Source organism: Suillus plorans (genome assembly GCF_016647745.1).
Source record: "Suillus plorans strain S12 chromosome Unknown HD556scaffold_73, whole genome shotgun sequence".
NCBI classification, from domain to species: domain Eukaryota; kingdom Fungi; phylum Basidiomycota; class Agaricomycetes; order Boletales; family Suillaceae; genus Suillus; species Suillus plorans.
The window spans coordinates 130830-156887 of NW_024537457.1; the positions used below are offsets into that span (position 1 = coordinate 130830).

At 47.6% G+C, this 26058-nt stretch overlaps 9 protein-coding genes across 9 annotated transcripts; 4 read left to right on the forward strand and 5 right to left on the reverse strand.

Annotated features, from left to right (window-relative positions):
- Nucleotides 1-721: 721 nt before the first annotated feature.
- Nucleotides 722-2228, reverse strand: HD556DRAFT_1245959 (FAD/NAD(P)-binding domain-containing protein; the record flags this gene model as incomplete). The annotated part of the gene is made up of 3 exons (XM_041298574.1): nucleotides 722-1528; nucleotides 1576-2032; nucleotides 2092-2228. The coding sequence occupies 3 exons, from the start codon at nucleotides 2226-2228 to the stop codon at nucleotides 722-724; spliced, it is 1401 nt and encodes a 466-aa protein (XP_041155242.1).
- An 806-nt stretch (nucleotides 2229-3034) lies between these two features.
- On the forward strand, nucleotides 3035-5462 carry HD556DRAFT_928238 (cora-like Mg2+ transporter protein-domain-containing protein). The gene is made up of 9 exons (XM_041312054.1): nucleotides 3035-3415; nucleotides 3466-3790; nucleotides 3843-3919; nucleotides 3969-4057; nucleotides 4107-4184; nucleotides 4232-4270; nucleotides 4326-4600; nucleotides 4651-5022; nucleotides 5075-5462. Exons 2-9 carry the CDS (start codon nucleotides 3503-3505, stop codon nucleotides 5333-5335), a joined length of 1479 nt encoding a protein of 492 aa, XP_041155243.1. The 5' UTR covers nucleotides 3035-3415; nucleotides 3466-3502; the 3' UTR covers nucleotides 5336-5462.
- A 1931-nt stretch (nucleotides 5463-7393) lies between these two features.
- Nucleotides 7394-8429, forward strand: HD556DRAFT_928480 (uncharacterized protein). The gene is made up of 7 exons (XM_041312055.1): nucleotides 7394-7569; nucleotides 7621-7724; nucleotides 7777-7803; nucleotides 7854-7875; nucleotides 7930-8094; nucleotides 8142-8353; nucleotides 8409-8429. Exons 1-6 carry the CDS (start codon nucleotides 7523-7525, stop codon nucleotides 8290-8292), a joined length of 516 nt encoding a protein of 171 aa, XP_041155244.1. The 5' UTR covers nucleotides 7394-7522; the 3' UTR covers nucleotides 8293-8353; nucleotides 8409-8429.
- A 1305-nt stretch (nucleotides 8430-9734) lies between these two features.
- On the reverse strand, nucleotides 9735-12004 carry HD556DRAFT_1500447 (kinase-like domain-containing protein; the record flags this gene model as incomplete). The annotated part of the gene is made up of 9 exons (XM_041308944.1): nucleotides 9735-10474; nucleotides 10526-10602; nucleotides 10655-10785; nucleotides 10864-10986; nucleotides 11039-11104; nucleotides 11157-11216; nucleotides 11265-11398; nucleotides 11457-11771; nucleotides 11891-12004. 9 exons carry the CDS (start codon nucleotides 12002-12004, stop codon nucleotides 9845-9847), a joined length of 1650 nt encoding a protein of 549 aa, XP_041155245.1. The 3' UTR covers nucleotides 9735-9844.
- A 176-nt stretch (nucleotides 12005-12180) lies between these two features.
- HD556DRAFT_1406608 (FAS1 domain-containing protein) lies at nucleotides 12181-13799 on the reverse strand. Its single transcript, XM_041304016.1, has 5 exons — nucleotides 13493-13799; nucleotides 13215-13440; nucleotides 12860-13166; nucleotides 12575-12810; nucleotides 12181-12513 (listed from the first exon to the last, which is right to left on the reverse strand). Exons 1-5 carry the CDS (start codon nucleotides 13707-13709, stop codon nucleotides 12426-12428), a joined length of 1074 nt encoding a protein of 357 aa, XP_041155246.1. The 5' UTR covers nucleotides 13710-13799; the 3' UTR covers nucleotides 12181-12425.
- Nucleotides 13800-14118: 319 nt separating this feature from the next.
- HD556DRAFT_928580 (uncharacterized protein) lies at nucleotides 14119-14751 on the forward strand. The gene is made up of 2 exons (XM_041312056.1): nucleotides 14119-14486; nucleotides 14543-14751. Exon 1 carries the CDS (start codon nucleotides 14182-14184, stop codon nucleotides 14407-14409), a length of 228 nt encoding a protein of 75 aa, XP_041155247.1. The 5' UTR covers nucleotides 14119-14181; the 3' UTR covers nucleotides 14410-14486; nucleotides 14543-14751.
- Nucleotides 14752-16348: 1597 nt separating this feature from the next.
- On the reverse strand, nucleotides 16349-18571 carry HD556DRAFT_928653 (uncharacterized protein). Its single transcript, XM_041312057.1, has 3 exons — nucleotides 18027-18571; nucleotides 17790-17971; nucleotides 16349-17735 (listed from the first exon to the last, which is right to left on the reverse strand). Exons 1-3 carry the CDS (start codon nucleotides 18208-18210, stop codon nucleotides 16599-16601), a joined length of 1503 nt encoding a protein of 500 aa, XP_041155248.1. The 5' UTR covers nucleotides 18211-18571; the 3' UTR covers nucleotides 16349-16598.
- Nucleotides 18572-21825: 3254 nt separating this feature from the next.
- HD556DRAFT_1406623 (purine and uridine phosphorylase) lies at nucleotides 21826-23543 on the forward strand. Its single transcript, XM_041304017.1, has 9 exons — nucleotides 21826-21892; nucleotides 21943-22013; nucleotides 22062-22282; nucleotides 22340-22481; nucleotides 22535-22564; nucleotides 22617-22699; nucleotides 22754-22853; nucleotides 22916-23245; nucleotides 23302-23543. Exons 1-9 carry the CDS (start codon nucleotides 21868-21870, stop codon nucleotides 23371-23373), a joined length of 1074 nt encoding a protein of 357 aa, XP_041155249.1. The 5' UTR covers nucleotides 21826-21867; the 3' UTR covers nucleotides 23374-23543.
- Nucleotides 23544-25982, reverse strand: HD556DRAFT_1298600 (uncharacterized protein). The gene is made up of 2 exons (XM_041299453.1): nucleotides 23792-25982; nucleotides 23544-23722 (listed from the first exon to the last, which is right to left on the reverse strand). Exon 1 carries the CDS (start codon nucleotides 25848-25850, stop codon nucleotides 23829-23831), a length of 2022 nt encoding a protein of 673 aa, XP_041155250.1. The 5' UTR covers nucleotides 25851-25982; the 3' UTR covers nucleotides 23544-23722; nucleotides 23792-23828.
- Between the last annotated feature and the right edge of the window lie 76 nt (nucleotides 25983-26058).

The window sequence follows — 26058 nt, forward strand, 5'->3', positions numbered from 1 at the left end:
ACATTCTCCTCTTTGAGTCATAACTCTACCCGTAGTAAATGCAGATTGCTGCTATGACATGGTTTGTGAACCTGACGTGAGTATAAGCAGGTCGTTGTGTAACCAAAATTCAACCACATAACTCACTCGCGCGCCTTAAAATACAGGAGCTAAGGTCTGCATGACAATCCAAAATTGAGCTGGTACCACGAGTAGCACGTCGCGACATGTCAGGCTCGCTGGATGCTCGAACTGGTCGATCTCGGAGAGAAGAAGCACGGAGTTTAGAAACTTGCAGTTGCCGATTGTGCCGGCGGTACTCCATCACGAATGTAATTCATGATAGTCTCTGTATCTATTATTCGTGCATATATTCAATGATTGTGGCCTTGCAACTATAGATTGTCAGACCAACTTTGTTCCACCAATGTCCCTTGCTGCGCTAGATGCACTTGACAACTTTTCGACGGATTTCATTGATCCTTTAGATGTATCCCAGCGCCAGAACATTGTGCCCTACTCGATTTTCTTGCAAAAGGAACGAACCAACTAAAGTTGTTTCAACTCAGGTGCCTCATATCATTGCTCGCATCAAGACATGTTGTTGTCAGAGCTGTGGCAGGCACTGGCAATGATCCTTTCCTTGCTGTTCTCTCCTGACAAGATATCAATCGCCCTCACACCATTACAGGCATACATCATTGCTTCGGAAGGACTTACGATATCACGTCGGTAGTTCGGTCTACGTTGTATTGTCATCTATCGGCATTAGTCTCTCGACACCCGCAGAAACAAACAAACTCTCCATCTTCGTCGCATACATTGCAAACCGTCTCTCATCCTGCTCGTCATCCCATCTTGCAAGCACCCTACCCAACCCCTCATTCGCCCTCACGATATCCCCCCTGAGACCTCTCGCATACTCCATCTCATAGCGACCCAAGAAATGAAAATTGATCAAGTCGGAAGGGTTGTCTGATTCTGAGCGCTGTTCTGCTAGGGTACGGAGGCGGCTTTGCTCGTATACGAGTCTGGCTTTGGGAGTAGGGGGTATCTGGATCAGCCCTGACCATGCAAGGGAGAGCCAGGTGCTGGTGAGGTCTGCGAGGGTGAAGGGGATAAAGGAGGTAGGAGCGCCTATGAATGCGAGGGTGGGGTTGTAGGCGTAGAGTATTTGGTTGTGGAGGGAAGGGATACGGGTGGGTACTGTTGTGCGTGATGTTAATGGTACAAGTGTGCGAGCGCGGGTCTGGGGGTCTGGATCTGGGCGAAGGACGCGAAGGTAGGGTACATGCGGATAGTAGCCTGTTCCGAATAAGACGATGTCGATATTTTCAATGCCGGTTCCGTCTTGAACATGCGCAGTTATTTTGTTGTTGGTGGTGGTAGTGTAGCGACTTATGGGGCCGATGTCTTGGATGCGGGTGTCAGGTAAGGAGGGAAATACAGAAATTCGGCGGGTGGATCTGTATATTGGTGTTTGGGCTATGGGCGCGAGCTGAGCGGCCATTTCGTTTGCAGAATTTGCATTTCCGATGACGAGGACACACTACAGGAATGTTAGTTTTTCATGGGATATAAGAAGGGAAAAATTACCTTTCCCTTGTGATCATCATGTGGACCCGTCCAATTGATGGCGTGCTGGACTTTATTGTGTTGTTGCTGCTGCAACTCTCGAAGACCTGGTACATCTGGAAAATGCGGGTTATCAAACCAAACGGTGGCGATAACCACTGCATCCCAAGTTTCTTCCAATACCACATCACCTTTATTCCAATCTTTCATGCGGACCGTCCATCCACCGCCCTCCACCTCCTCCACTCCAGTGACCTCGAAGCTTAAACGTATATGCCCGTTCTCTATGAACGGGCGCGCAAATTCCTTGAGGTAGGTGTTTGTCTCTGCTAACGTAGGGAATGGCTGATGTTCTCTGGGAGGTGCCGGAAAAGGGTGTTCTGAGAAGGAGAGAAACTCGGGTATGACGTTGCCTATGAGACCAGGGTATGCGGGTGTGGACCATCGTGAGCGATAATTTGGGGCGTGGTTTTGATACCTTCAAGGATGGTTTTGTACTGCAGGCTTTAGGTGGGCTAGAGTACGTGATGGACGTACCAGACGCCGCCTATGTCGTCGCGTCTTTCGACGAGCTGGACTTTGGTGAACGTTCCGTGGTGGAGACAGTTACGGAGCGTTATGAGCCCGCATGGTCCTCCACCAATGATGAGCAGGTTCTTTGGTCGGAGAGCCATTTCCATTTCAAGCGCGGAAGTTTCACAGATGGACTGTACAGCGCGTCTCTTGAAAAGTGCCGACACAGCAACATGCATTATGTAATAATCCATGCACCCACTGCCAGGGCCCAGCTTCGAACAACTGCGAGGATTCACCGTACCACTTCGCCACACTTCACCATGCCTCGCATATCAATATATCACCACCAGGACAAACTAGTCAGGCTGTATACCATGCACATGTTCACCGAAACACAGTTTATAATCAAAATTGAGCTTTGTCCGGCTTGACTTTGGCCTTCCTGATTCCTTGCAGTCCTTTTGGTCTTGGTTAGAAGCAGTTTCGCAGCCAAAAACTCGTTGAGCGAAGGCAGCGGAGAATCTGCATCCGTCCTGCTGCCACGGACAGGTACCATAACCTTGAATCGCGTCGGTGTAACGCTCGAGTTGAATGCGTAGTCCAATAGGCGAGTACAATTCAGGGTGAGCAGCAAAGCGATATAATCGGCAAAAAACGCCTCATCAACGCGACTGTCGGAACTCCTTTAAATTACGGTAAAGTTCAAACTTACTTTTAGTTTTTGACGCCTGCAGGGCCTTGATCGAAGGGGCTTTCAATTTTTTTGGAAAACAAGGTGCATATTACTTTCGACTGCTCTCAATTCAAAGTATCTTAAAATGTTGCGTTCAGAGGCCTGGTTGCTGTTCTTGTGAAGACTTACTGCCCTATTCAATTCATGCGGTACGCGTTCGAAAGGAGCACCACACCTTGACCGCGTTCCAGAGCGCCTATTGCGCTCAGACGAAGAAGGTCCCTACTTGCCGCTCAGACACCTCGTGTATGGTGCATTCATACCTGAGGCCCTTCTAGGTTAGTGGATGAAGATAAGAGGGTTAGGCAAAGGGTTTTTTTGCAGGAGGTTCTGATTTCGGAGTGCTTCTTGTGGGAATGGTTTGCCAATAGCCGCTCATATCTGATGTGTTAGTCGTGCTGCTGACCCGTGCACAATGCACAGGACAGGTTGAAGCATGGCGTTCATGAGTACCTTGGTGTGCTGACATGATACCACAACCAGATATAAATTCAGGGGATGAGCTGACTCCAACTCAGCGGTATCATGAAAAACTACACAAAACATTCTAGTGCTCCTCAAGATATAAAAAAGGGTACAGTCTCGCTACGTGTAGTGCCCGATCCCATGTAAGTTCTGTTCATGTCCTCGTCGTTTCCTTGTTTATGCTCTTCCACTGGCAGATACCGACATGCAGCTCCGTCGGGACCATGGCCATGGATGGACTTGGACGCTGACTCTGACTCGACTGATACGACCGATGTGGATCAATCCTGGAAGGGCTACCCTCAGAACCAGTTCAGGAACTGGACTCCAAGACAAGTAGAGGAAAGTAAGATGTTCGAAAAATGTTCCAAGGACCAGTCTAGCACTATTTACTGGATGGATGTGTATAACTCCGAAAACGTCGCCAGGAGGTTTACCATCCCAGATATGGAAAAAGACAACCGTGGCACTACAGTGCCGACTCAGGATCAGGATGAGTTTTGGGATATGTTACAGAAAAACGTGAGTCTTATCTTAAATGTTGTATGCTTGCTAAATAAAATTGGATTTGTAGCGACCAGAGGGGATCCGAGTGCGATCGTTGTTTGTGGATGATTTGACGTCACCGGTCTTGCGCATGCTAGGGACAAGGTATGTGGCGTCTTTTACTCATCTACATGCTCTGAGACCTCATACATAGATACAACATTGAACCGTTCTTTTTCACGTCCTCCCTCAATTGGATACCCTCACGTTATCAGGAAGCGCCTCGTCATAGAGAAGGAGATCGTAAGTCCAAACCTTCCATTTTGAGTCGCATGGCTCATGTGAGTGATAGATATCACTATCACCCTGCCATTTTTACGATCACAAAAGAAATCACCAACTGACCCTAAACTATTGGACTCTAAGACTGGTAAGTGGCTCATCACCTGCCATAGTCATCCGATTTACCTCCGGCAGATACTCTGATCGATATCCAGGCTCCTTTTTCGACAGGCGGTATGTGTATTGATATCCTTACATCAATACATTCACGCTAAAACGTCCCCCATAGATGGCCGTATGCTCTTCATTGATCTCCTCGCAATCCACATGGTCCGCCACGTGAAAGAAAGCACTATCATATCCTATCATCCCGAATCTACAGGGCTGCGAACATCTGGGAAGCACCTCCGCTCGCTCATACAGCTCGTGGGGAAAAGTGTGTACTGGCAAAAAATATTTGACAAGTCCAAAGACCCGACATTTCTCTTCCTCGCATTTTTATGGTATGCGCTATATGAATGGGATGAGTCCCTTGATTCGCTGTACCGCTATGTTAGCGAGCTGGTACGTGGCTCTCGCGCAGTATGGAAGTAATGTTACTCAAGCACATCCAGGAATTACAAGTACTGCATCTGGATAATATCGCACTCACACATGACCTTCATGTTCTTGAAGCGCGTCTTTTACACTATCAATCACTCCTCCATGGCTTCGAGGTATCAGTTAAGTTTATCGAGACGAACCCCAATCCGGCCATGGAGGGTGTTACCGCCGAAGAGCGTATGGAGTCTGATGCACTTATGAAGAAGGAATGCAACAATCTACTCAGCGAAATTGATCGCCTGGAAAGGCGACGGATGATGCTGAGCAGTCGACTGAAGAATGCGATGGAACTTGCCTTTGCGATCGTCAATACTGAGGACAGTAGGCGGATGCAGAGGTTCACATACCTCACGATAGTCTTCCTACCAGCAAGTTTTATTGCGGTAAGTATAGAATTCTTATGGACAGATCCTTTCTGATTGCGTATGTCCTCAGTCTGTCTTTGGGATGAACGTTATAGAGATCGACAATGGGACACAAACACTCGCTCACTATGCGATGGCCACCGTTGTCCTCACTCTTTTAACGATTTACATCATCATCATGCTTCAGAAACAGAACATCGTCCACAGACGCGAGGCGACCTTGCTGCAGCGCGCAGTGTGGCCCATTCATTTACTGTGGTGGATCATTCCCCCTCTACAACATGTGTGGGTGTCACAGTACAAGAAATCGCTAACAGATGACATGGCGTGATGATATGGATCCAAACATATACATACTCACAGTAACATACCCGTAAAATATTTCATGCTACATTCACTGTTTTTTGGCGGAAGGATAATCATAGCGCCTGGAAATCACATCTCCAGCGAGACGGGAAGAACCGACCTCAGGCCAAAACGCTCCTCACAGCCATGATTGTGGAAGGTGTGGAATGTCCCAATCCGATTAGTGGGCTCAAGAGTCAAGAGTTAGAGCACGGCGAGACGGAAAATCGGGTGTGTCGCTACTGTTCGGCTGCCAAGCTGTGGCGACAAGGTACAACAGCAGTGTAACGTAAAAAGACCTCGGAAACCTTGTCAGCTCTGATAATTAGTAAGTAGTACCTCCGGAAAATACTCAAACTCAGATATAGATATCCTATAAATGATTTCAATTGGCTGAGACTTTGCAGGAAAATATATATCGGCTGTATCTGTATCGCCCGAAAGTTGCCCGAAGCGGTCACTACTGCCCAAAATTTACCTATAATTTGGTAGGTTCCCAAATATCAACATTTTCTGGCCGGCCCAAGCCTGAGTCACCCTGCTCCTCCCTGTAGAACTGATATATGTACTACCAACATCAGAGGGATTGCATACTAGCTATAATGCTCTGTGCCTCATTTACAAGAGAAAGGGCGAAAGGACTTGCCATTATGTAAGTCAATGCTTGCTGTGAGCGGTGAACGAGGTCTTCACCTGAGTTTTTGCGTACCTTGGTGTAGGAGCCGAACAATCTCTCCGCTAATAGGTCATTCATCACCGTGGAAAATCAGAGTAACCAGGATTTTCCAACGATACATCCAGCGTGTCGTACAGGTGAGGTCACCGGCACTGCCTTCCACCAAAACTTTTGCACAGGCGATGCGGTTGGCACTGGGCAGGCACCCAATTTGCAATGCGCACGACAGAGGCACATCAGTCACTGTCAGTACTGTCCCTGCAGTCAAGGCAGACGTTCAGCACTGCCATGTTTGTATGTCGAAAAAGTCGCAGCGATGCTTGTATGGACAGTGTGCGACCGCCGCGATACCACTGCTTCACAAGTTCGTCGGTTCAACGTCAGATGATCAACTGGCAATTATAGCGGCTTTGATAATGTTATTAGACCCGAGTCTCGACTCGTGGGCTGTGCGGGTACGGCCTGATGGCCGGAGTCCGTGACACATTTTGACGTCACTTACAGGGCAACAACGTTATCCGAGTCGCCTATTTACCTGCCAATAGTCGCCATAACTTGGACAGGCGCACATATGAATGAATGTTTATCGCCCACGCCAGTGCTACTGGGTATTATAAAACGCGCTTATAACAACGTGGTGGCCGGCGTTTTCTCCATCCTCCATAGTTCAATACAGACTCGAACCTTTCGGGGTTGACAATCTTAAAACCCTCCCTGAGGCACACCTTACTACTGACTAGGCCGTTTGCGTAGATAGGTGGTGCATTCACTAGCGAAGGAAACAATGCAGACGACCAGTCAGGACTTGACAGAAACGTAAGTCATGCTTGCCTATTGTTCATCTTTCCATACTTGATTCCCGTCTTTTCAGGCGTCAAACGATTGTACGTTGTCCTTCATGATGGTCTACCGTGTTGCAGTGGCTGACATGCATATCTTATGATTTAGTATGTTGGGATCGTAGGTTTCACCATATTGATTTGGGATCACCTCGTTACCAGTGGAGATGAGGTATGACATTGGCAATTGTACCAGATTCAGTGAAACTCAACATAATACTCAGATTGAATTTATCTGGCAAGGCCGTAAAGGGATCTGTGAGTGGCATCACCGATATGGATATGCACTAGTATCTGAAAGACTAAAACTGCTTAGTTGTATACTTGTTTCTACTGGTATGTATATGTATTGGCAATATCTGCCAGTTAAAACCTCACATGTATGGGTCTATGTCTCAGAACCGATATCTTACTCCTCTCGGTTTTATCGTTAATCTGGTTGGTGAGTACATCATCTTTGGCTCATAACTTTATCCGTGACCTCTACTACTAGCATACAACCTACCTTCATGGGACTACGCAGTGAGTTGGGGCATTTTATACCCACTACCAGTGATGAATCTTACGAACTTGACTGCAGAGGTCAGCATTGCACTGCACCACTGGATTTAGTTGACATTGTCCAAGTTGCCTGCATTTTGTCCGATACGAAGGGGCCATGACAGCTATAGGAATTGAGATAGTCGGACTAATGATGCTGATAAGGTGAGGTTTGTTCCCTTCTCAGAAAGCATCTACTGATGATGGAGCACACAGGGTCATTGCAATGTATAGATATCAACGGGCTGCCATTGTGCTGGCTGTATTCTTACTACTAGTTTGGATTGTAGTAACTGGGTGGTTATTGAGTCATGGTGGACGTATGTTCTCACCTTCGTCACGCTATGCATGAGTTTATGACAAAGCCCCCAGCCATTATCCACACAGACAACGTTCACTGTGAGATTACTCATTTTTCGCACACGATGACCTTGTTCACATTTTCACAGCTTGTACCATGGTGTTCAATTCGTATGTCCTTATATACAACTGACGTGTATATGTGAGTTCTGAAACACTTGCCAGCGGCAGTATTACTTGGGTTTCGGCCTCGGCTTCAGCCTGGTTGCCTCTCCTCTACGACACGTATATCCTTTGTTTGACATTGAATTGCACGCTTCCTTTGATCCGCAATAAAGAAGCGGGTCATGTTATTCGTACTCTCTTCGCAGACGGATTACTGTATTACAGGTGCGCAAGTCAGGCTCTCCGTGTAGCAGAGCTCACCAGGGATACAGCGTCATCTGCACCGTAAATCTGGTATTGACTGTCATGATCATCAGGGCTCCTGAGGGGGTGAAAAATATCGCCGCACAGTACGCACATCTTCGTTTTTACCCTGATTTTATTTGCTTACAATACGCTATGCACAGGCTTGAACTTGTGTGAGTCCTCATTTTAAACTATGAATAACAACGATTGACCGATATTGTTACATTACAGTCTCACTGTGAGCACGAACTGAAGTGCGTATTTGGCATAGCCTGACCATTTCCGGCCAACAGGTCACAATGATGTCAAGGATCACTCTGAACCTCAAGAGGCAAGCATATTATGGACCTAGTCCCCTTCACTCGCAAATGGACAGTATTATCATGACTACACATAATGCCATATCAACACCTTCAGGAGAAGTTGTCGTTCTCAGCCAATTGCGGACACATTCTGTCCCATCCGCGGCGCACGTCGAGTTCAGCAGCCGTACGCGATCTGGCTCGACAAGTTCTCTTACCTTCCCTGCGCAGGCCATCACTTTCGCAGAGGATCCGTCGATACCCATTACTCGGTCTCGTTCGGGCAAGATATATTTCGCTACCAATGTCTCGTCTGCCCAAACTCCCACAGGTGGTAGTCCATTTTTCGAGCATACCGACCGGCCTTCAGCCTCAAATTCCGACTGGTGGAATACTGCTGACATTGTATAATCTAAATCATATTACTACTTCTCCACCTAGACAATAGTTCTTGTTTAATGTCCGTTAGGGCAGAGCCATATGGTGTATAATACCTATAGTACGTACCATGTCTGTCAAGTCTCACTTTGTACGTTGGAATGACTATTCTGAAGATTGCGAAAACGGAGACGCCAACTGAAGGCGAATGATAGAGTTACAAATGAGATTTGGATTGGACTTCCACCCCGGTTGCTTATTCCTCTCTCGGTTCGGGTGGAGTGACGTCTTCAAAGGACCGCTCCAGTCTTTTGGTGTGCGCTACTAATGCACTTGAACAGGGGGATGCAAGTGAGACTCGGACCATGTACATTCAAGTATAGATGAGGTTGCCTATGTAAGTTCGATATGGCCCGATGGACTATTGAGCTGTCGAGTAAGATCTGGTGCACGTGGAAAGCTTGATTAGCGCAGAATTGAAGATATCTGCAGCACAAGCTGCTTCCAAAGTTTGTCCAAGGACCAAAGACTAAAGTGCAGTATTAAACTTAAACTCCGCAGCGCTACGGCACATCAGCAGGAGACAACTTTATAAGCACTTCAACCATCTCACCCAATTCCACTCCAATCGCGGTCGTTCCACCTCGTAATGAGGTGTATTAGAGGAGGACAATATTCATGAAAATTTGTGTGTTCAAGTAGCCAGAAATGAGAGTTTTGTGAAAGTGCCGACTGCACCGGAAGGATAGTAAGCACAACGTCTTAAAGTTTCAGGTAAATGAAAGATTTAGGTTAAGTTTTGTATACTCACGTACACGTTAACGTTCATGCATGCATGGCCCGAGTTCGTGATGAACGGAAGAACTTGGTTCACAATCCTTAAAAAACAACATCCTCGGCATATCGACCCTGCTGGCCACTATATATCTTTTCATTTCATAGGCGTACAACGGCCAAAATCGAATAGCAGCTAGGTCATTAAGCTGTGCGTAGTAGTGTTACATCACATATAACTTACGGCGGACTTCAAGATCCACGGGATATAACTCTTACAATCCAAAAAACTTCCTCGGCATATCGAACCACATGTGCTGACCAGAAACGGGGGAAGAACTCTGCCATGGAACCTTTCCTCCATGTAGGTGTCCCGGAACCTTCAGCTCTGACTCGTCATCAGCTGCAACGTACAACTCCGAGGTATCCACTGGTTCCACCAGGTGAACTGCTTCCTTTTGCGAGAGAGACGCAGGAAGCGGCGGAAAGGCTGTCCTGCTGTTCACACTGGACTCACTTGTAGTCAAACAAACATCAGGGGCACTGGAAACATCCCCCTTACCCGACTGGTCACCTTTGTCATCCGGCCCTATGACTTTCACGTTCTCGTTCGATCCTGGATCGATCCCACCTAATGAGAGCGATGCCAGAGCTTCGTCGGGCACGTCATGGAACTCGCAATCTGCGGTATCTTCTTCACCTTCTTCCTCGCCTCCGTCAGCGTGCACGTGGTCTTCTCCCCAGCCGCCGCTGCCTGTACTTGAAGCCGTACTTGGTCGTCTGCTGAACCGGTTGATAATGCGCGCCGACATGATGGCGGTGCGCCACCTCTTGCGGGCGTCGAAATTTTCCCTGAGACCCGAGATGACGTCGTGTTCGGTAGAAGCCTTGTGCGTCGTCAACCACTATCAACGCCGTCAACGCAGAATTACGTGGATGATGGACTCGTGACCTACATGATTATTCAGAGCTTGTTGTGCAGTAGGTCGTTGCGATGGATGGGGGTTCAACAAAAGTTTAATAAATGACTTTGCTGTACGGGTTGATATTAGCACACATACAGCTAACGCCATCGACCATCTCACCCTCATCGGAGACTTTGGACCAGTATCGCTCATGAAACTCGATCTTGGCTTCTGTGGTCTCCCGAATCATCTCGTTTGTATCATCTCCTCTGAACGGCGAGTAACCGCAGAGCAGAACATAAGCTATGACACTGCAAGGAAGTCGCGGTGTTAGCGCCGTCAATTTTTGATCACAAACATGAGGTTTGATGCGATAAACAAGCGCTTACCCCGTTGACCAGATATCAACTGCTTTCCCGTGCCCTTGCTTGTTAAGAACCTCGGGAGCGACGTAGCCAAAGCTCCCGGCCAGCGAATGCAGCTGCTCTTCCGGAGAATGCAGATGTTTTGCACTTCGAATGAAGGCGTCATTGAGACATAAGTTCAGGAAGGGTGACCCCTCACATTCCGAAGTCAGCGATCACAATATCGCTATCCGGGTCCTTGGTTCGGTACAAAATATTCTCGGGTCTGTACACGTATCAAATCAATGATGCGACATTCTCGGTTTAGGAGAACATACTTCAAGTCCCTATGCACGATATCATGATCGTGTAGGTACTTCACTCCCGACAAGATGGAACTGAGACGATTCGTCAATTGTGAAGAGTGTGCAATTCATAAAGCATACCGAATGACTGCAACGGCGTCATTCTCAGTAAATTTTCCTCTTTGCAGTATACGTTCAAAGAGCTCGCCACCGACAGCTAGCTCAAAAACAAGATAATACTTGGACCGAGACTCGAACCACTCATAAAACTTGACCTACATTGATCTCGGAGGTCAGACACATATTAAAAAAGTCCGGCCGCAAAACACGAACGATATTAGGGTGGTCAAGACCCTTCAGGACATCCATCTCGCCCCAGACAGCAGCTTCGTTGCCCTTTACTTTCTTCTTTGGAATGACCTTTAATGCAACCTCTTTCACTATTGCGACGTGGTTATGTCCTCCTGGTGATGAGGGGACGGAAGAGCTAGTATGTGCTCGAGAAACGGACCTCTTCATATGATGCGGATGGAGAAGAGGAATGGAAGATCGACCGGGGGTGTGGTCAGTTGGAGATGATGGCGATGTGGGGAATGCCCCCTTTTGCGAAACATCGGCTAGATCAGGGGGAACTTGCCATGTCGCTCTCTGAGGTGCATAATTTTGTAATTAGATCATTGGTACGATAGCCATATAGAAGGTGGAGAAAATAGATATGCCTCAGCCTAGCTATAGTGACCGTACAGGTCGATAATTCAAAATCTCACCATGACTTTTCCAAACGTCCCTGATCCAAGAATTTCGTGAATCTCATACGACTGTTTTTTCACGAAACTGGGAGGCTGAGGAAGCAAGGCTTCTTTCAGTGATAAGTGTTTCATGGTAGGATTGCTGGCGCGTTCGACGTAGAGGGATAGTGTATAGCGTTCAGCAGCTCAAATAAGCAGTGCAACAATGCCCATAAACCACTAAGGTAAGGCGTGGAGCAAGCCTTGGTGAACGTTCTCAGGCCTGGAAGGGCAACGCAGTGTGACAGTCGTCAAAAACTCAGGGCATCGCCATGGCACTCGTTCCTATACAATAATACTTGTTCGATAAAGAAACTTTAGAAAAGATGAAACCTAGTATGTATTTCTATTGTAGTAATTGATGACAATATATTAGAGCAGGCTAAAAATACAATTGTGAGATAAACAATGCACAGATAAACGAAAAAATAAACAAAACAAGAGCAACTATGCCACTGAATATACCCGTTGGTCTTGGCAACAATATTCAAAGTCATCCAATTCAACGATTCTTTCAATGGCCAGCAAAAGTGGTAGGCGTAACGCCCACCGGGCCGGTCTCGATGGTGGTCGATGCGGCAACTGAAGTAGCCGATTGATAGCTATCGGAAAAGCAAGATATCAATAATGAGTGATGTCGTACTACTGGCATACGATACGCACGCAGAAACCGCAGCGGAAACGTTAACTTTCGTGTCGAGAAGAACGCTATCGATCACATGAACGACTCCATTGGACGTCAAAACGTCTGATCGCATGATGCGCGCCCAATTGGAGCCGGCGCTGGACACGTACACTCCAGAGGAGTTGGTCTTGAAAGCGAAGGGTTCCCCAGAGGCTGATGTATAATTATTTCCGTTCGTAAATCCTGGCGAGTAAACAGTCGTGCCATTAATAATCTGGGTATGGAGTCAAACCAAGTAAAATGAGCTGCATGAAAGGACAGACGTGATTCCCGAAAAGCGCAATCAGTGCAGTATTATTTGGCAGTAAACCGCTGATACAGTTCGCTGACGCAATGGCAGTATTATTTGGCGCAAAGATTGTGATACCGTGAGCATTGTTGAGCACATCGAGCAGTGTCGAATTAGTGGTGGGGATATTAATGGATGAAAGCCCGCCCGCAACGCTGGTGACGTCGTAAGTACTATTAGCGAGAGTATCAGACAGATTTTGAGGGATCTGAAGGACAGAGTTGATGACAAGGACTTGGATATTTTGATAGGTCGTCTTGTTTACTACCGGAACAGTTGTACTAAATGCCACTTAGAAAAAGTTAATCAATAGACATGGGAAGTCTCACCCATTATTGAGCACAAATAGGCCATCACTTCCGTTAGACCACGCTAAAACCTGCGATTCATTTCCTTCCAGCCAGACAAGTGAGGAATCATTGAGCAGCGTTCGCCCAAGGGTGATGTTTGGATATGGCGAGGTTTGATCGGTAAAATTGCCGGATACAACATGGTATGAAAGGAGATCCAGAACAGATGTTGCATTACTCGTGAGATTGACAGGAGAGGAACTGACTGTAAAACAAGGATGAAGTACCATTCTTCATTTTTATGTTAGAGTACCTACAAGCCTGATTGTTGGGTGCAAACAATGTCCAATTTCCCGTAGAGAGTGACTGTGCCAGTTGCTGCCCATTATTTGAGTTGTTTAATGCAGCACTCGCAGAAGCCAGCGTTGTAAGCCCATCAGTGTTTAATGTTTGGACAAGGCCAGCTAGGTATTGCTGCCAAGACTGGCCGAAAACTGCAGGGAGAAGAGTGAGAAGAACAAGCGATGCAAACATGATAATGATGTGATGGATGTTCGGAGGAACAGTGATTTCGGGGTGTTCTTAAAGCTTAGAGACCCACCATTTGTAAGATTTATGATGCAATGCGCAGCGCATCTCTATTCACCCCCATGATCGGAATGTCATAGGGGCAGAGCGCAAACCGACTTCTCAAATGCCGACAACATGCCGAGTTCGAACGAAATCTTACAAGTGGATTGGTAGTGTCGGAAAGCTGTTTAACAGAATCAACAAGACACTAGAGAAGATATTTAACTCGCTGACCTACTTAGTACTACTAGCTAGCCCTTGGGGCTCTCAATCGTCGAGTGACGAGTCGCAATTTGATGGATTGACATGAAAATGCCAATTTAGTGTGCTGACTAAGTGTAGCATTGCAAACTCCGCGACGGCCTCGCCGCTGGGAACGTCTGTGCACTCGACCTTTTTTCATTCCCAAAGCATCCCGCACCACAGAGAAACAGACATGGCTCGTCGTGCAGCACCAGCAAACGCAACACCTGCATTCTTCACAGCACCTCCGCGCCGTCAACTCGTTGATCCAAACGAGTCTGCTTTCTCCCGCTTCATTCGAGAGCAAATCACTGCTCCAGAAAAATTACCCGGGAACATCAGCATCATGACGGGAGTTAGTGTGTTTGCGGCTGGCATATTTGTCGCCAGGACATGGGGAGACATGTTGGTACCTGCATGAGCAAGGCAGAGACAAAAAGCAGGATGAGTTTGGCGGTGTTCTCCTGCAGTGGCCGTCACTACCCCCAAAATGGCTTGGTAAGTCAATTCTTTGTGGTGTGGATAGGGTCCTGATTTATCGACCATTTAGAAAGCTGTTGACACATCATGTTGTACCTGCATATCTCCACTTTGATCCGTCCATGACCGAACGTAATAGCTAGCTCACCCATAATTTCATCCAGTCTTAGAGGGTTGGATAGGTTGTTCCCAATGCATATTGCCGTTTATTGTGATTGCGTCCCATCAGGTCACCTGAATGCTGGTTACAGCAATGTTAGGCTGGAAGATGGGCCACGTGCATTGCAACCACTGCTGGCTATGATTCATGAAGTTATTCGCACAAGAAGCAACCAATATTATCGCAAGTTCTCAAAGCTGTTCTGTATGGAATATTTGTCAAACCAACTGACATGCGTGATAAGTGTTTCACCTTCAAATCCGCGGTAAAGAACACCGACAAAATAGGACATTTCTCGGAAATATTGACAACCGATCGGAATCAGTATGAGGGTGCGTGCATGCGTATCTCCACAGCACGATCCGGCCGTGGCCTATGATGTAGTCTAACGTTGCTGCAGAATATTTGCGGTCATATTGTTTTATTGATTTTTTTTACGGAATGCAGGGGCCACCAAAGAGCTTGGTTTCCCGCGCTCGGCCCACAGTTTCAAGCTCAATCGTCTCCGATTGTTTTGTATTAACCACCGTGGGCGGCTCGCTCTGTTTGCCACGGCACTCCCTCCCACTTTGTGAGCGATCTCACACGACGTAACTGTCGCTACTCATGTCCTTGCGCCAGCAAAATTCGCTGGTTGAGATTACCCGTTTGTAGATCAATGCTGTACTTCTTTATTTAAAAAAAGCTTCCACAGCCTTATCAGGGAAACAGGTGTGCTGGGGACACATAACGAACACCTGGAATAGCCTCGTGGCTTTCCTGCTTTTCTGGGAAAACTCGGACCATATTCTTTAAGTGGACCTAGAACCACGCGTGAGTAGTGCTACACTTTATAGTTTGAACCACTTAGCCTGAATTGACACTAGCAAGACCTTGGCCACATTCAGGGTACCATCGTACCTGGTCACTCGCTACCATCCGACCTGCGGCACAGTGACAAGAATGCGCCGGCGCTGTCCTATCAGGAAATTGACCAACCAAGTCCCACATATCGCCGACAGGCCTAAGTCGTGCTTCCTCCATCCACGGTTCAGGACGATGCCCTCGATTCTGAGTTATATCCGACAGATTTATGAATAACCTACGCCATTGATAAAGACCGGGATTGGCAAGCCACGACTACCCACCGGCCTGGCTGTTTGAAGATGTGTTCGACACATGTTCGTCCTATTCTATTTTCTGCCATTACGTTGACCTAAGCATATACTTTGTTAACGCCGCTTCTTTCTAGCCGCATACACTGGAATGTCTGCCGTTGAACCAGAACAGCGGAGACCATCTGCCAGCATGTCGTGATCCGATGGCGTGGCGGAGAATTGGAATAATACTGATGTGGAGTACCACGTATCTTGGTGCTTCATTTCTGAAGCTCAGTATCAGCAAGATGGTCAGGATTCGCGTATCGCGGTCTAGATAAATTTTATTATTATCTCCATATGTTATGCCAAGTTCATGATATGCCTATACTTATAGATCATGATGTATTTTACAATAAAATGCAACACTTTCAGCTGAATCCAGGATCATGGCGACACCCGCTCAGGTGTGAAATCATTGCCTCCAAGAATTTAAAAAAAACTCATCCAGGTTCGCCTCTCTCGAAACACGGCGCTCGCAAACATCGATAATCACTGAGCGCTCATCTTAATTATTTTTGGACAAGGCAGTGATTATCAATGATCAATTGAGTTACAGAAGTATAACAAACATTCAGATATTTGACAGTGATGTACAATGCAGGTACTACAAAGCAAAGCAAAGCAAAAACATACGATATGCAAAGAGTGCAAGAATAGTGTCCAGGCAATAGCAGATAAGCTGAGTGAACGCTGCACTAATAACCCCCGTATCATGATGAAACTGAGAATGTAAATGATGAACTAAATATATGGAATCCCTTATGATCGAGCATCTACGCTGCCGAGAAATCATCCGTCAAATTCTACTGGTGTTCAATAAAGTTCAGCACACTACTGGAGTTGAGAGGCAGTGTCTGTTCCCGGTCCAGCGGGGGAAGTTGTGTTCATTGATGGGGTGTGTGAGCATACCGGCATTGACTGCACAGGTGTTAAAGGTGCCGGGGCAAGAATATTCCGAAATTGCGTGTGGTATTGTTGCAAGGTTGAGCCACTACTTTGCAGATATCCGGCTTGCATTGCAGAACCTGTGGAATATTGACGGCTATGGTATGCATCCTCTTGCCTGGGTACCGCCGAGCTCCCTTGAATGTGGTCAACAGCACCGTAGTGGTGAGAAACGTCAGATATTTGTGACTGGGATTGTTGGGCTGTATAAACGCTGTGGGAGCTGCTCTGAGACGGATAGAAAGAAGAGTTTAGCATGGGAAAGCCATAGCTCGAGGAATGGGCCGATGGATTGTTCGCAGCTGATGGCCCCGAGGGGCTAGCACCCCATGACGATGGTGATGCCTGAGCTACTTGGTACTGACGATGCACGTCATCTCTAGTGTGTAAAGATGGTTCTGAACTACTCTGCGACCAAGATTGGACAGGTATGCCTGCTAAATCGTCTTGACTAGAACGACTGGAAGGGTGCCATTGCCCATCGCTTCCAATCTGACTTGGCAGGTAAGAAGCTGACGGGGCATGTGTTGTATTGTGCACGAAAGGGGAAAAATAAGCAGTACTCGTTGATCCGCCGCGAGGTACGGATGTGGATGGGCCCATCACGGCATCAGGTGTGACGCGCCCGTGAGAGGATAGATACGGCGTCCGTATGTCGTTGCCACTATGGCCATGATGTGGTAACGAATCAGCCAGTTGGTAACTCGACGCTTGCGCCGGCGGCAAGTAGGAAGTATCGTATGTGGCCTCCGCGGACGTGCAGCCTTCTGGTCCGCTACTTTCGTATCTTTCTTGAGAATCATGATGGTATTCGACAGGAGATATTTCGCCATACTCAGGATTGGAAGACTGATCGTCGACCGAGTCCGTGGTAGAAGCAGAGTCTCCAGCCACACCTGTGGAGTCTGCTCTTCGCTTTTTGCGGCTGTTGTTCGGTCTCCGTCTGTAAACGTAATCTGGGTACTTGAGATTGAAATTATCCTTCAGGTGTTTGGCTTGGTCAAGGTAGAACTGCTTCTCGGACTGAATAGTCTCAAGGTCAGAACCACCGTCGCAAACATGAAGAAAATACATTACCATGTCCATAGCATTCCATTCTCGACTCAAGACTTTGCTGACATCCCCCGTTCGCAATGATTGATTTTCCGCGGAGACTTGGGGCCGTCTCCTGCGAGCAAAAATCATGAATGCATTCATGGGACGCTTAGGCGTGCCATCCGCATTCAAGGCTTGGGATGTCAGGGAGATATTTACGTCGTCTGAAGCCATTTGAGTGAGATGTGTCATTGCGAAGATATCGAAAAGATAGCTCACCGTCGATATCTGCGTCCATCTTATTTGGATCCTGATAGAACAGATAGACACCAGCGTCGTCCTCCGAACTTGAGAGAGACCCCTGGTCTTCAACTCTTCCGAGTCCTTCATGGAAGGAGACATTGAGAGGGTCGGCATATTCTGCGGTAGTTCCGTGCCTTCCTTCTCGAATGAAGCGGTTCATGTCAACAATAGTAGTGGGGGGGCGAGTAAAAAGTTTCAAGCTCGGATAGTATCAAAGAACAAACTGTTGCTTTTGTAGGTGCAAGTGATGTTCCAGACGGGATTGAAACTAGACTGAGACTGGTTGGTAGCCACGGTCCTGGAATCAGTGACCCGTTCGCTCCTAATATGAGGAGTTTTGAAGAGGTTTGTTGACGTACTGAACCCAAGGAATAACGCATGGTGAAGTGAACCGGAACAGGCAGAATCATTAAGTCTGATCGTAAAAGTCGAGTGAACCTAGTGGTGCCTTCAGGATTCGCGGAGCTCGTTTCCTCGGGTATGGCGGCTCGCAATTACTGAGGCCGGGCGCCGCTGGCTATAGCGACCTTTCATCATGATCACTGGCGACTGCTCAAATATTTCTCCGCTTCGAAATATCCAAAATCGTGGTTGTCAGTCCCGAATCCAGCACTTGCCATTAATTATGCGTCCAGAAAATCGAGTACCAATTCAGGCTAGATCTGTGCGACCTGAACGTTGAAGACCCTTAAATTTTTTGGCGCTCCGAATCCCCCCAAAAGTAGGCTTGTCCAAGGATGGCTATAGTCATGGGCAAAAACCCCCTTTCGACACGATGACTCGTGTCGAGCGCGAGGCCCTTACGACTTATGTTAACCCAGGTTGGTCTGCTAGTGGGACATTTTTGTTACCATACCTCCGATTGTTTTTTTTTCCAATAAAATGCGAGGACCGTCAATCGTTTTGCTCCGGCGGAGATTGCTGAGAAATAATTTCACGCTACGCGGAAGTTACTTCCACTGCTGGATCACAGGTGCCAATCAAGCACAGGGTGTACAAGTCAGTTCCGTTACTCCGACTGTCGCTGTGCTTACTCGGAGATGCCCCCAGTTGCACATTTTCCATTCTCGGTTCGGACACTTCCGCTTCATCTGCTCCAGGTCAGCCGTGAGGTTCTCTCTTTCTGGCTTCCTATCCTTGCACGCTGCATGCTTCTTTCTGCTGAACTTGTCGACGTGAACCCTAGGTTCAGGGAGCACCCTATTTCCTTCTCTGCTTAAAGTTCTTGCACAGGCATATTATGTATCATTTGCTGCGCACCTTCTGACTCCGATCAAGATCATGACATCTTGTGGCAAGCCTACTAATAGTCCACACTTGGGATAGTCCGCTTTGTGAGTGCTCTTTTAGGACGAGTCCAAGGAACAACGCGTAGCTAATGTGTCTTTCTGCTCAGGAAAGCCTCAAGGGTCAACGTAAAGGTAGAATTGCCAAGTCAGGGTCAAGCCGGATGTGGCACGAGTAAAACTGATAGAACGATTTCAGCACCGATTTGCTGAAGTCGAATCGACGGATTGAAAATTTCCTGGACACTAAAGCAAATTTTCTGAAGGTTGTGAGTATGTTTCTTTTCAATCCCAAAATAAATTCACCGCACTGAGAACCTGATTGTTATTTTCCCGTCGACAGTGCGGGATTGCGTCATATCGGCAATCTCGAGACGCGTCGCCTGGAGATCTTGTTCAGATCCACATGCACTGGGCTATCATGCTAAAGGTCAGACTATTATCGCCAGATCTACGCGAAGCAGATAGAAGACCAAATTTGAAATAGCGAAACCTTTTCTCATGTAGTGTGACTTATGATAGGATACTTGCGCATGTTGTGTACTGCAACTGGGAGTCCAAGATCAACGAATGTGTGTCGTCGTGGCAAAACTACCAGGTTTGCAATAACTCACTCAAAGTCTCTGATCACCCTATAATTCCTCTTGCAGACTCGAAATACAGTCACGACTCACGATAGCACTCAAACATCGTAGTCGTTCATTAATATCGCTTCGTAGCAAGAGAAGATCTCAACACGATCCAAAAAAGTTGTACCTGGATTCGGTACTTAGTCACTTCTACCAACTGATCACTCAAATGCACAGCGGTTATCTCCTTGACGGCATTAAATGTAAAGGCAATAAGGGAGCCAAAGATGCGATGGATGCGATGATCTGCACCGCGCTATCAAAGATCTACGTCAGTACTATTCATGATGGTCTAGTTTTCTAATTACCGTACAATAGGGGAATCGGTCGTATGTCTCTGACTCGGGGGAGGGGCAACGATCACATTCTCTTCTCGAGGACATCACGATCCAATATACGGCACCTAGACGACAAGGTGTTCGATGCCGACACTGAAGAACTCAGCAGACGATCCGATGATCGCCCTTCAAGAGAAAGTTCGATCTCGCCATCAGTCACCGTGTCAGCCTAAGTGGGAACAAGGTGATGCCGCAAGAAGGCGCATATCACAAAGTGTTCGTACCTTTTCCTTTTCTTCTTCTGACGGTACTCCAGCACGACGACACGCAATAAGTCACACAACTTTCCACATCTACCGAAAGGGGATTGCCCTCCGTCTCTCGTGGCACCTTTGCGGGATGTGAGACACGGTACAGTCAGAATTATTTGTGCAGATCATTGAGTGGTTGTATTTTGGTGTTATCCTTGCCTCACGCTAAGTCATCGAAATTAAAGTTACACCTAGCCGCGGCTGCTCACGATGATGATGTATTCTCTAACGGAGAGCGGCCAAAAGCACTGCAATTCCAGCCAACTCCGTGGCACTTCGATGATTATGGTACAGCACAAATAACCTCGGAGACCGTAGGACAACGCCACCGATTGCGGCATAAAAAACAAACTAGTCAGCTAATATAGATAAGACCGTCATCGTCGCTCCACGTAGTTCACCGGCATCAGTTTCGCAAAGGATAGAGTTCACGTCGAGACAGCTTCTTGCCGGAAGAAAGGGGGGCATAAGGACTAGAAGGTCTGGGCTCAAAAGTTGCGGGATCAAAGCTCCGACCTACGCAATTGTCCTGGCGATGATATCACGAAGGCGTGTCAAAGGAGAAAAAAAGGGACGATTCAAATAAGCAAAGGGCCAACAAGGTTTCAAAGTATAAAACACTAATCGGAGGCGCGGGTTAGGACAGTTCCCTTGGTAGTACGTTGATCTCCATGCGGGGGGAAAAGGGTCGCCCAACTCCGAATATCTCCTTGCAGAGGTACAGAAAGTTCTGTCAGAAGTCAGCCTGTCAGATGACTCATGCATTTGATGCTGAGAGGTGTACGCGCACTGGCAAATGACCAGTAACATACTGATTTGACATTCTGAAAGTACCCGAAACATCGTTTTAGATCACCTTAAGGACCTAATGTCAATATCTACCTTCAGCTCAAGATTCTGAGCTACCTTGCGTGATTTCCAACATGCTTGCTGTCTCACGCCGGCTTGTGCCCATTTTTACCTGTGGGCGATGCGCCACTTACTCCTGTGAACCGTAGCGCTTGCGGCTTGTTCGCGTCCGACGAACAGCGGTTCTTAACCAAGCCTATCAGTAAACTATAGTGCCACATTTTAGTCAGTATATATCTTACTCGGTGCTTTGCACTAAGGGCAAGCTATTCGCAATGTGGATAGTTCCGCATGTGTTCCCGGGACCACGGGCGTAGTTCTGAAGTGAAATTGTCAAGTTTTAATTTCGTGTATCGGCGAAAATTACGAATATCACGTGCTGAGGTGACAAGAGTGGAGTCGGACATTGGTTATTCGGTCGCCAACGGTTGATCACTCAGTACTCAGTGCTCACCGCTACGATCATGAAGGATCGCGTACAGAATGCAAGTGAGTAAAATACCGGTTTCCTTTGAAAATAGATGCAACCGTCCATCTAGATTTTCCCAAAACAGAGGACGGTCGAGTGTACCACTTGGGTATACGAGCAGGAGAGGTAGCCAACAGAATTGTAAGTCAGGCGCTTTTCGCTTCTTCCAACAGCTCATAAGTGTATGAGATTACTGTTGGGTCCATGTCACGGGCAGAGTCTATCGGAAAGATGCTAGACGCCTCCCCAAAGTTATTTTCGCTGTACTCGGAGCGCGGTTTCCTTACCATCACAGGTTGCTACAAGAGTGTACCAGTATCCATAGTATGCATAGGTATGGGCGCACCCAATGTAGATTTTTTTATCCGCGAAATCAGAGAATGCCTGTCTGGGGACATGCTTGTAATAAGGTCGGAACGGTCTTAATAATCGCGCTGAAATATCGGACTAACAGGGTGTATCGGAAGGTTGGGGTCATGCGGTTGCTTGACTGACCTTCCCGTAGGATCGCTCGTCCTGCCAGCATCGAGCGTCGCTTGCACCCGAAATGTGGACTTCGATTTTGTTTCCGGCGATCCTTGGGAGGTTCCATACAGGTTGAGCAAACCCGTCCGCATCATCGTTGCTCCTTTCACATCCGTTTACTCACGGAACGTAACCAGGTCTCAGCAGATCCAGACCTTCATAGCGCCGTAAGTCGGATAAGGTACTACTTTATGAAGCCATCGCTCATTCCCAAGGTAGTTGCGTGATGCCCTCGAAATAACACGGCCGCCTTCACTCAAAAATCTTGTAGTTTCGAATGCTGTCAATGCATCGACAGACAGGTAGATTTCAATTACATATCCTCGCCGCATTCCATCATACTGATATGAAAAAAGTTTCTATTCATCTCAGGGGAGACAGACATCCTTTCAAGATCATAATGCTTCTTTGATCGATCACCTCAAAGCCGCTGTATCTGGTATAACAACGCTAGAGGTACGTGTTTCTTCACCGAAATCATGGACATTGTCTTCGATAGACGGGGACTTCCCCCTTAGATGGAAACGTTCTGGATATTTCATCTTGCGGCCAGCTGGCGTGGAGTTAAACAGTCCAGTTCGGCCGTTAATCCGCCACCAGCTACGGTTCCGGTCGTACCAGCATTCTCGGGAATACCCAGCAGGACATCAGAGAATGTAGAAGTACTCCTTCCCAGTCTCGTTGGAAATACTTCTTCCAGACCGGTGATTAGGGCTGCAGCCGCCCAAATGGTATTCGCCTCACGAAGCTCTCAAGCCTTTATCAGTCCAGACCAGGTGAACGAGCTCGAAAAATGGAGTGGCAGAGGCGTGCTCGAAGCCCTTACTAAATTCGGTGTAGCCCCTGAAGTACGTATGTCGACCTTTGTGTGGCCTGCAATGCTCAGATTCGAGTTCTTTGATAGAGACTGCACCCTATTTCTGGAAGTGTGTGGGGACCAATAGAATCATCCAACCCATTGAAGGCGTTGTTGTAACAATCCTGCATCACAGGGATGTGCACCGCTTGCACGCCATAAAATCATGTCGGACAAAGAGATCCTTAAACCCCACAGCTTGCGCTCTTGCAAGGTTTAGTAATGATGGCATACCCTTTTTTTGCTAGTACCTACTCTATGACGAAACATGATGAACACGGAAGGAACATTGTCCCACTCCGATCAAGAAACCAGTCTCGCGTGTACCATATACCCTCCGGGTTTCTAAAATTGGCTTGAAATAGCGTGGCAAAACTTGCGGCAAACATGATATGCAGCCTCAAGATTGGCATGCGGAGCTTGGAGTTACTTTAAAGGATACATTGCTAGAAGGGTTATTATCTTAGTTCTGTAACAAATTTCCGCAATGATCATCCGGGTAAGTGAACGCATCGAAAATCAAACACGAGGGACTCACAGGTCCAGTTTCATCACCGTGCTTCGCAGGAACATGATCACCGATATACAACAACTATGCCAAACTCCTCCAGCAATGATGCATCGACCTTGGCGATCTGGGGACAATCGTTGACATGGACACAGGCGATTTGAACAGGGCGCAAAGCCTCTTCGATGGGAATCAATGTCGATGACACTCCATGAGAGTTCTGCATTGTATGTGGCTTTGCGGGAGAAGACGGGCCTCCCTGTGGAGATACCACGCGCGATTTCTTCAACGGCAGTATCTTACGGCCCATGACCGCAGAGACAACGCTAGGCACGTCTTTTTGAGCTTTCATGAGCACGCTGGTGCTTACAGACTGTGCACGTGCAAATACGACTGCAAATAAGCTTTGGAATTTGAAGTCAGAGCAGCTCCAAAGTGCTATCCTTTCCAACTTCGGACAAACTCTAACACCACATCCACGCGTTTCTTTGCGTTCTACATCCATCGTGCGACCATATGCCTCGGCAAGCGCGTCTAGCACGCCGTCCACACCAGTGCACGATATCAGCGTCAATGATACGAGGCCTGGCATGTAACCAAGCATGAGCTTCCCGTGCCCGGCAAAGACATCAAGATGTGACAGCGTGAAATGCGTAAGGTGGGGGAGACGAGGGTCGCGAAATACATAATCAAGGCGCGGGAGAGGATGTTTGTGGTCACAATTTGAGGGGCACTTTCCGGCATATGCAAGCTCGAGTTGCTCGAGCACAGGGAAGAAGAATTGGCGCAGCGAAGAAATGAGGGAATCACCATCCTGGCAGCTGACGCACAACTCCTTAAGCGCGGTCATGGATAGGACGCCTCCGAGGCGCTCTGCCTGGATGAACGAGTCTGATTCGTGCCCATGATTGCCGCGAAGCATGCTGACGTCGTTCCGCTTCGTTAGGGAGTTGGCGATCAGAATCTCCCATCGTTCCAAAGCAGGCATGCCGAAGAAAGACATGAAGGTGTACACGTCGCGGGGATTGGCGAACTTCCACGTGAGACTTTTGAGTTTATGTAGTTTGAGAGGGTCCACAACGACGAACCGATTGTCCGTTGTTTGTCCTTCGCTAGGTTCCTCGAATACAACATCACGAAGGGGTGTAGTTTCCATAAGAACTAAGTCTTGGAGCTCTGGAATAAAACTCAGGAAACGGTGCACATGGGACATTCGTAGGATGTACTGAGGAGCGCGCTGGGATCTTCGTTGAGGGAAGGAGAGCTCGAGAGTTTGCACAGACCGCAAGAGAGATGGCGAAATGACACGCGGTGGTAGTTGTTGGAGACGGAGGTAGGTAAGGACGCTTGGTGTGTCAGCGAGACTCTGTTTGTCCAGTTCATCCAGTACGAGTAGTGGTGTGCCTGCAAAGCATGGGGCAAGGCTTGTGAAGGACAGATCCAAGGAGCATAATGACTCTAATTTGTGAAGGCTATCTATGAGTAGTTCCACAATGAGTCCCATACTGGCAGAGGATGTGCACTCGAAGGTGATAGAGCGCACACGAGAGAGGTGAAAGCTCAGCATGTGGAGTAGACATTCAGATGCCAGCCGCTCATCCTCAGCAGCGTCATGGTCATCAACATCATACAGTGGGGGAGAGAATGTGAGGTCGATCAGACTAGAACCGGAACGATTTATGAACGCGCACACTGGAGACGCGGACCACTTTCTGCTCCTGAAAGAAACATGCGACCACAGCATAGAAGTGGCAAATGCGAGTTTACGCCATTTCCGGCATGTGTGTGATATAATGACGGGCGATGGATTGTACGCGAGACCTGCTGAGGTGTCTAGGTCGTCCTCCGTCACAGAGACAAAGATTTGGATCAGCAACTCCGAGGGCAACCAGTTGATTGGATTTTTCTGACTCTCTAGCTCCGTTATTTGAGATGCAAGTGCCACTTGCTCGGCCTTGACTGAGTCTCTGAGACGGGCCATGTCCTCCAAAATACGGACGAAGTCATCCTCACGACGCTGCAGAATAGCGATTTGAGCTTGCAAGACTTCAATCTCGTGGTCAATCGTGACGCTGCTCTTTTTCGGCATGTCGAAAACAGAATGACGAAGAAAGAGGGTTTGAGTCGTTCATTCACAGAATGAACAGACTTCAAGTTGGAGTTACAATAAGCTTGTGCCAAACAAACATACTGGTGAGTTGTCGACAGCAACACAACTTGTGGGTAGCACTTTTTCCAGTCATCATCCTACTAAATACACATTCGATACTTATCATAAACCGCAGTAGACTCCTGTA

Coding starts and splice junctions, on each gene's coding strand:
- HD556DRAFT_928238 (XM_041312054.1), top strand. CDS start 3,503: ATGGACTTGGACGCTGACTCTGACTCGACTGATACGACCGATGTGGAT. Junction 4,058..4,106: donor TCGTCATAGAGAAGGAGATC/GTAAGTCCAAAC, acceptor TGTGAGTGATAG/ATATCACTATCACCCTGCCA. Junction 4,271..4,325: donor GGCTCCTTTTTCGACAGGCG/GTATGTGTATTG, acceptor CGTCCCCCATAG/ATGGCCGTATGCTCTTCATT.
- HD556DRAFT_928480 (XM_041312055.1), top strand. CDS start 7,523: ATGACAGCTATAGGAATTGAGATAGTCGGACTAATGATGCTGATAAG. Junction 7,570..7,620: donor GGACTAATGATGCTGATAAG/GTGAGGTTTGTT, acceptor TGGAGCACACAG/GGTCATTGCAATGTATAGAT. Junction 7,804..7,853: donor CCACACAGACAACGTTCACT/GTGAGATTACTC, acceptor ACATTTTCACAG/CTTGTACCATGGTGTTCAAT.
- HD556DRAFT_1406608 (XM_041304016.1), bottom strand. CDS start 13,709: ATGTTTGCATCGCTTGTTCTTCTCACTCTTCTCCCTGCAGTTTTCGGC. Junction 13,441..13,492: donor TGCACCCAACAATCAGGCTT/GTAGGTACTCTA, acceptor CTTGTTTTACAG/TCAGTTCCTCTCCTGTCAAT. Junction 12,514..12,574: donor GTTTCCGCTGCGGTTTCTGC/GTGCGTATCGTA, acceptor CTTTTCCGATAG/CTATCAATCGGCTACTTCAG.
- HD556DRAFT_928580 (XM_041312056.1), top strand. CDS start 14,182: ATGGCTCGTCGTGCAGCACCAGCAAACGCAACACCTGCATTCTTCACA.
- HD556DRAFT_928653 (XM_041312057.1), bottom strand. CDS start 18,210: ATGAACCGCTTCATTCGAGAAGGAAGGCACGGAACTACCGCAGAATAT. Junction 17,972..18,026: donor GATGGACGCAGATATCGACG/GTGAGCTATCTT, acceptor AAATGGCTTCAG/ACGACGTAAATATCTCCCTG. Junction 17,736..17,789: donor AATGGAATGCTATGGACATG/GTAATGTATTTT, acceptor GAGACTATTCAG/TCCGAGAAGCAGTTCTACCT.
- HD556DRAFT_1406623 (XM_041304017.1), top strand. CDS start 21,868: ATGAAGGATCGCGTACAGAATGCAA. Junction 21,893..21,942: donor GGATCGCGTACAGAATGCAA/GTGAGTAAAATA, acceptor CCGTCCATCTAG/ATTTTCCCAAAACAGAGGAC. Junction 22,482..22,534: donor CATACAGGTTGAGCAAACCC/GTCCGCATCATC, acceptor GAACGTAACCAG/GTCTCAGCAGATCCAGACCT.
- HD556DRAFT_1298600 (XM_041299453.1), bottom strand. CDS start 25,850: ATGCCGAAAAAGAGCAGCGTCACGATTGACCACGAGATTGAAGTCTTG.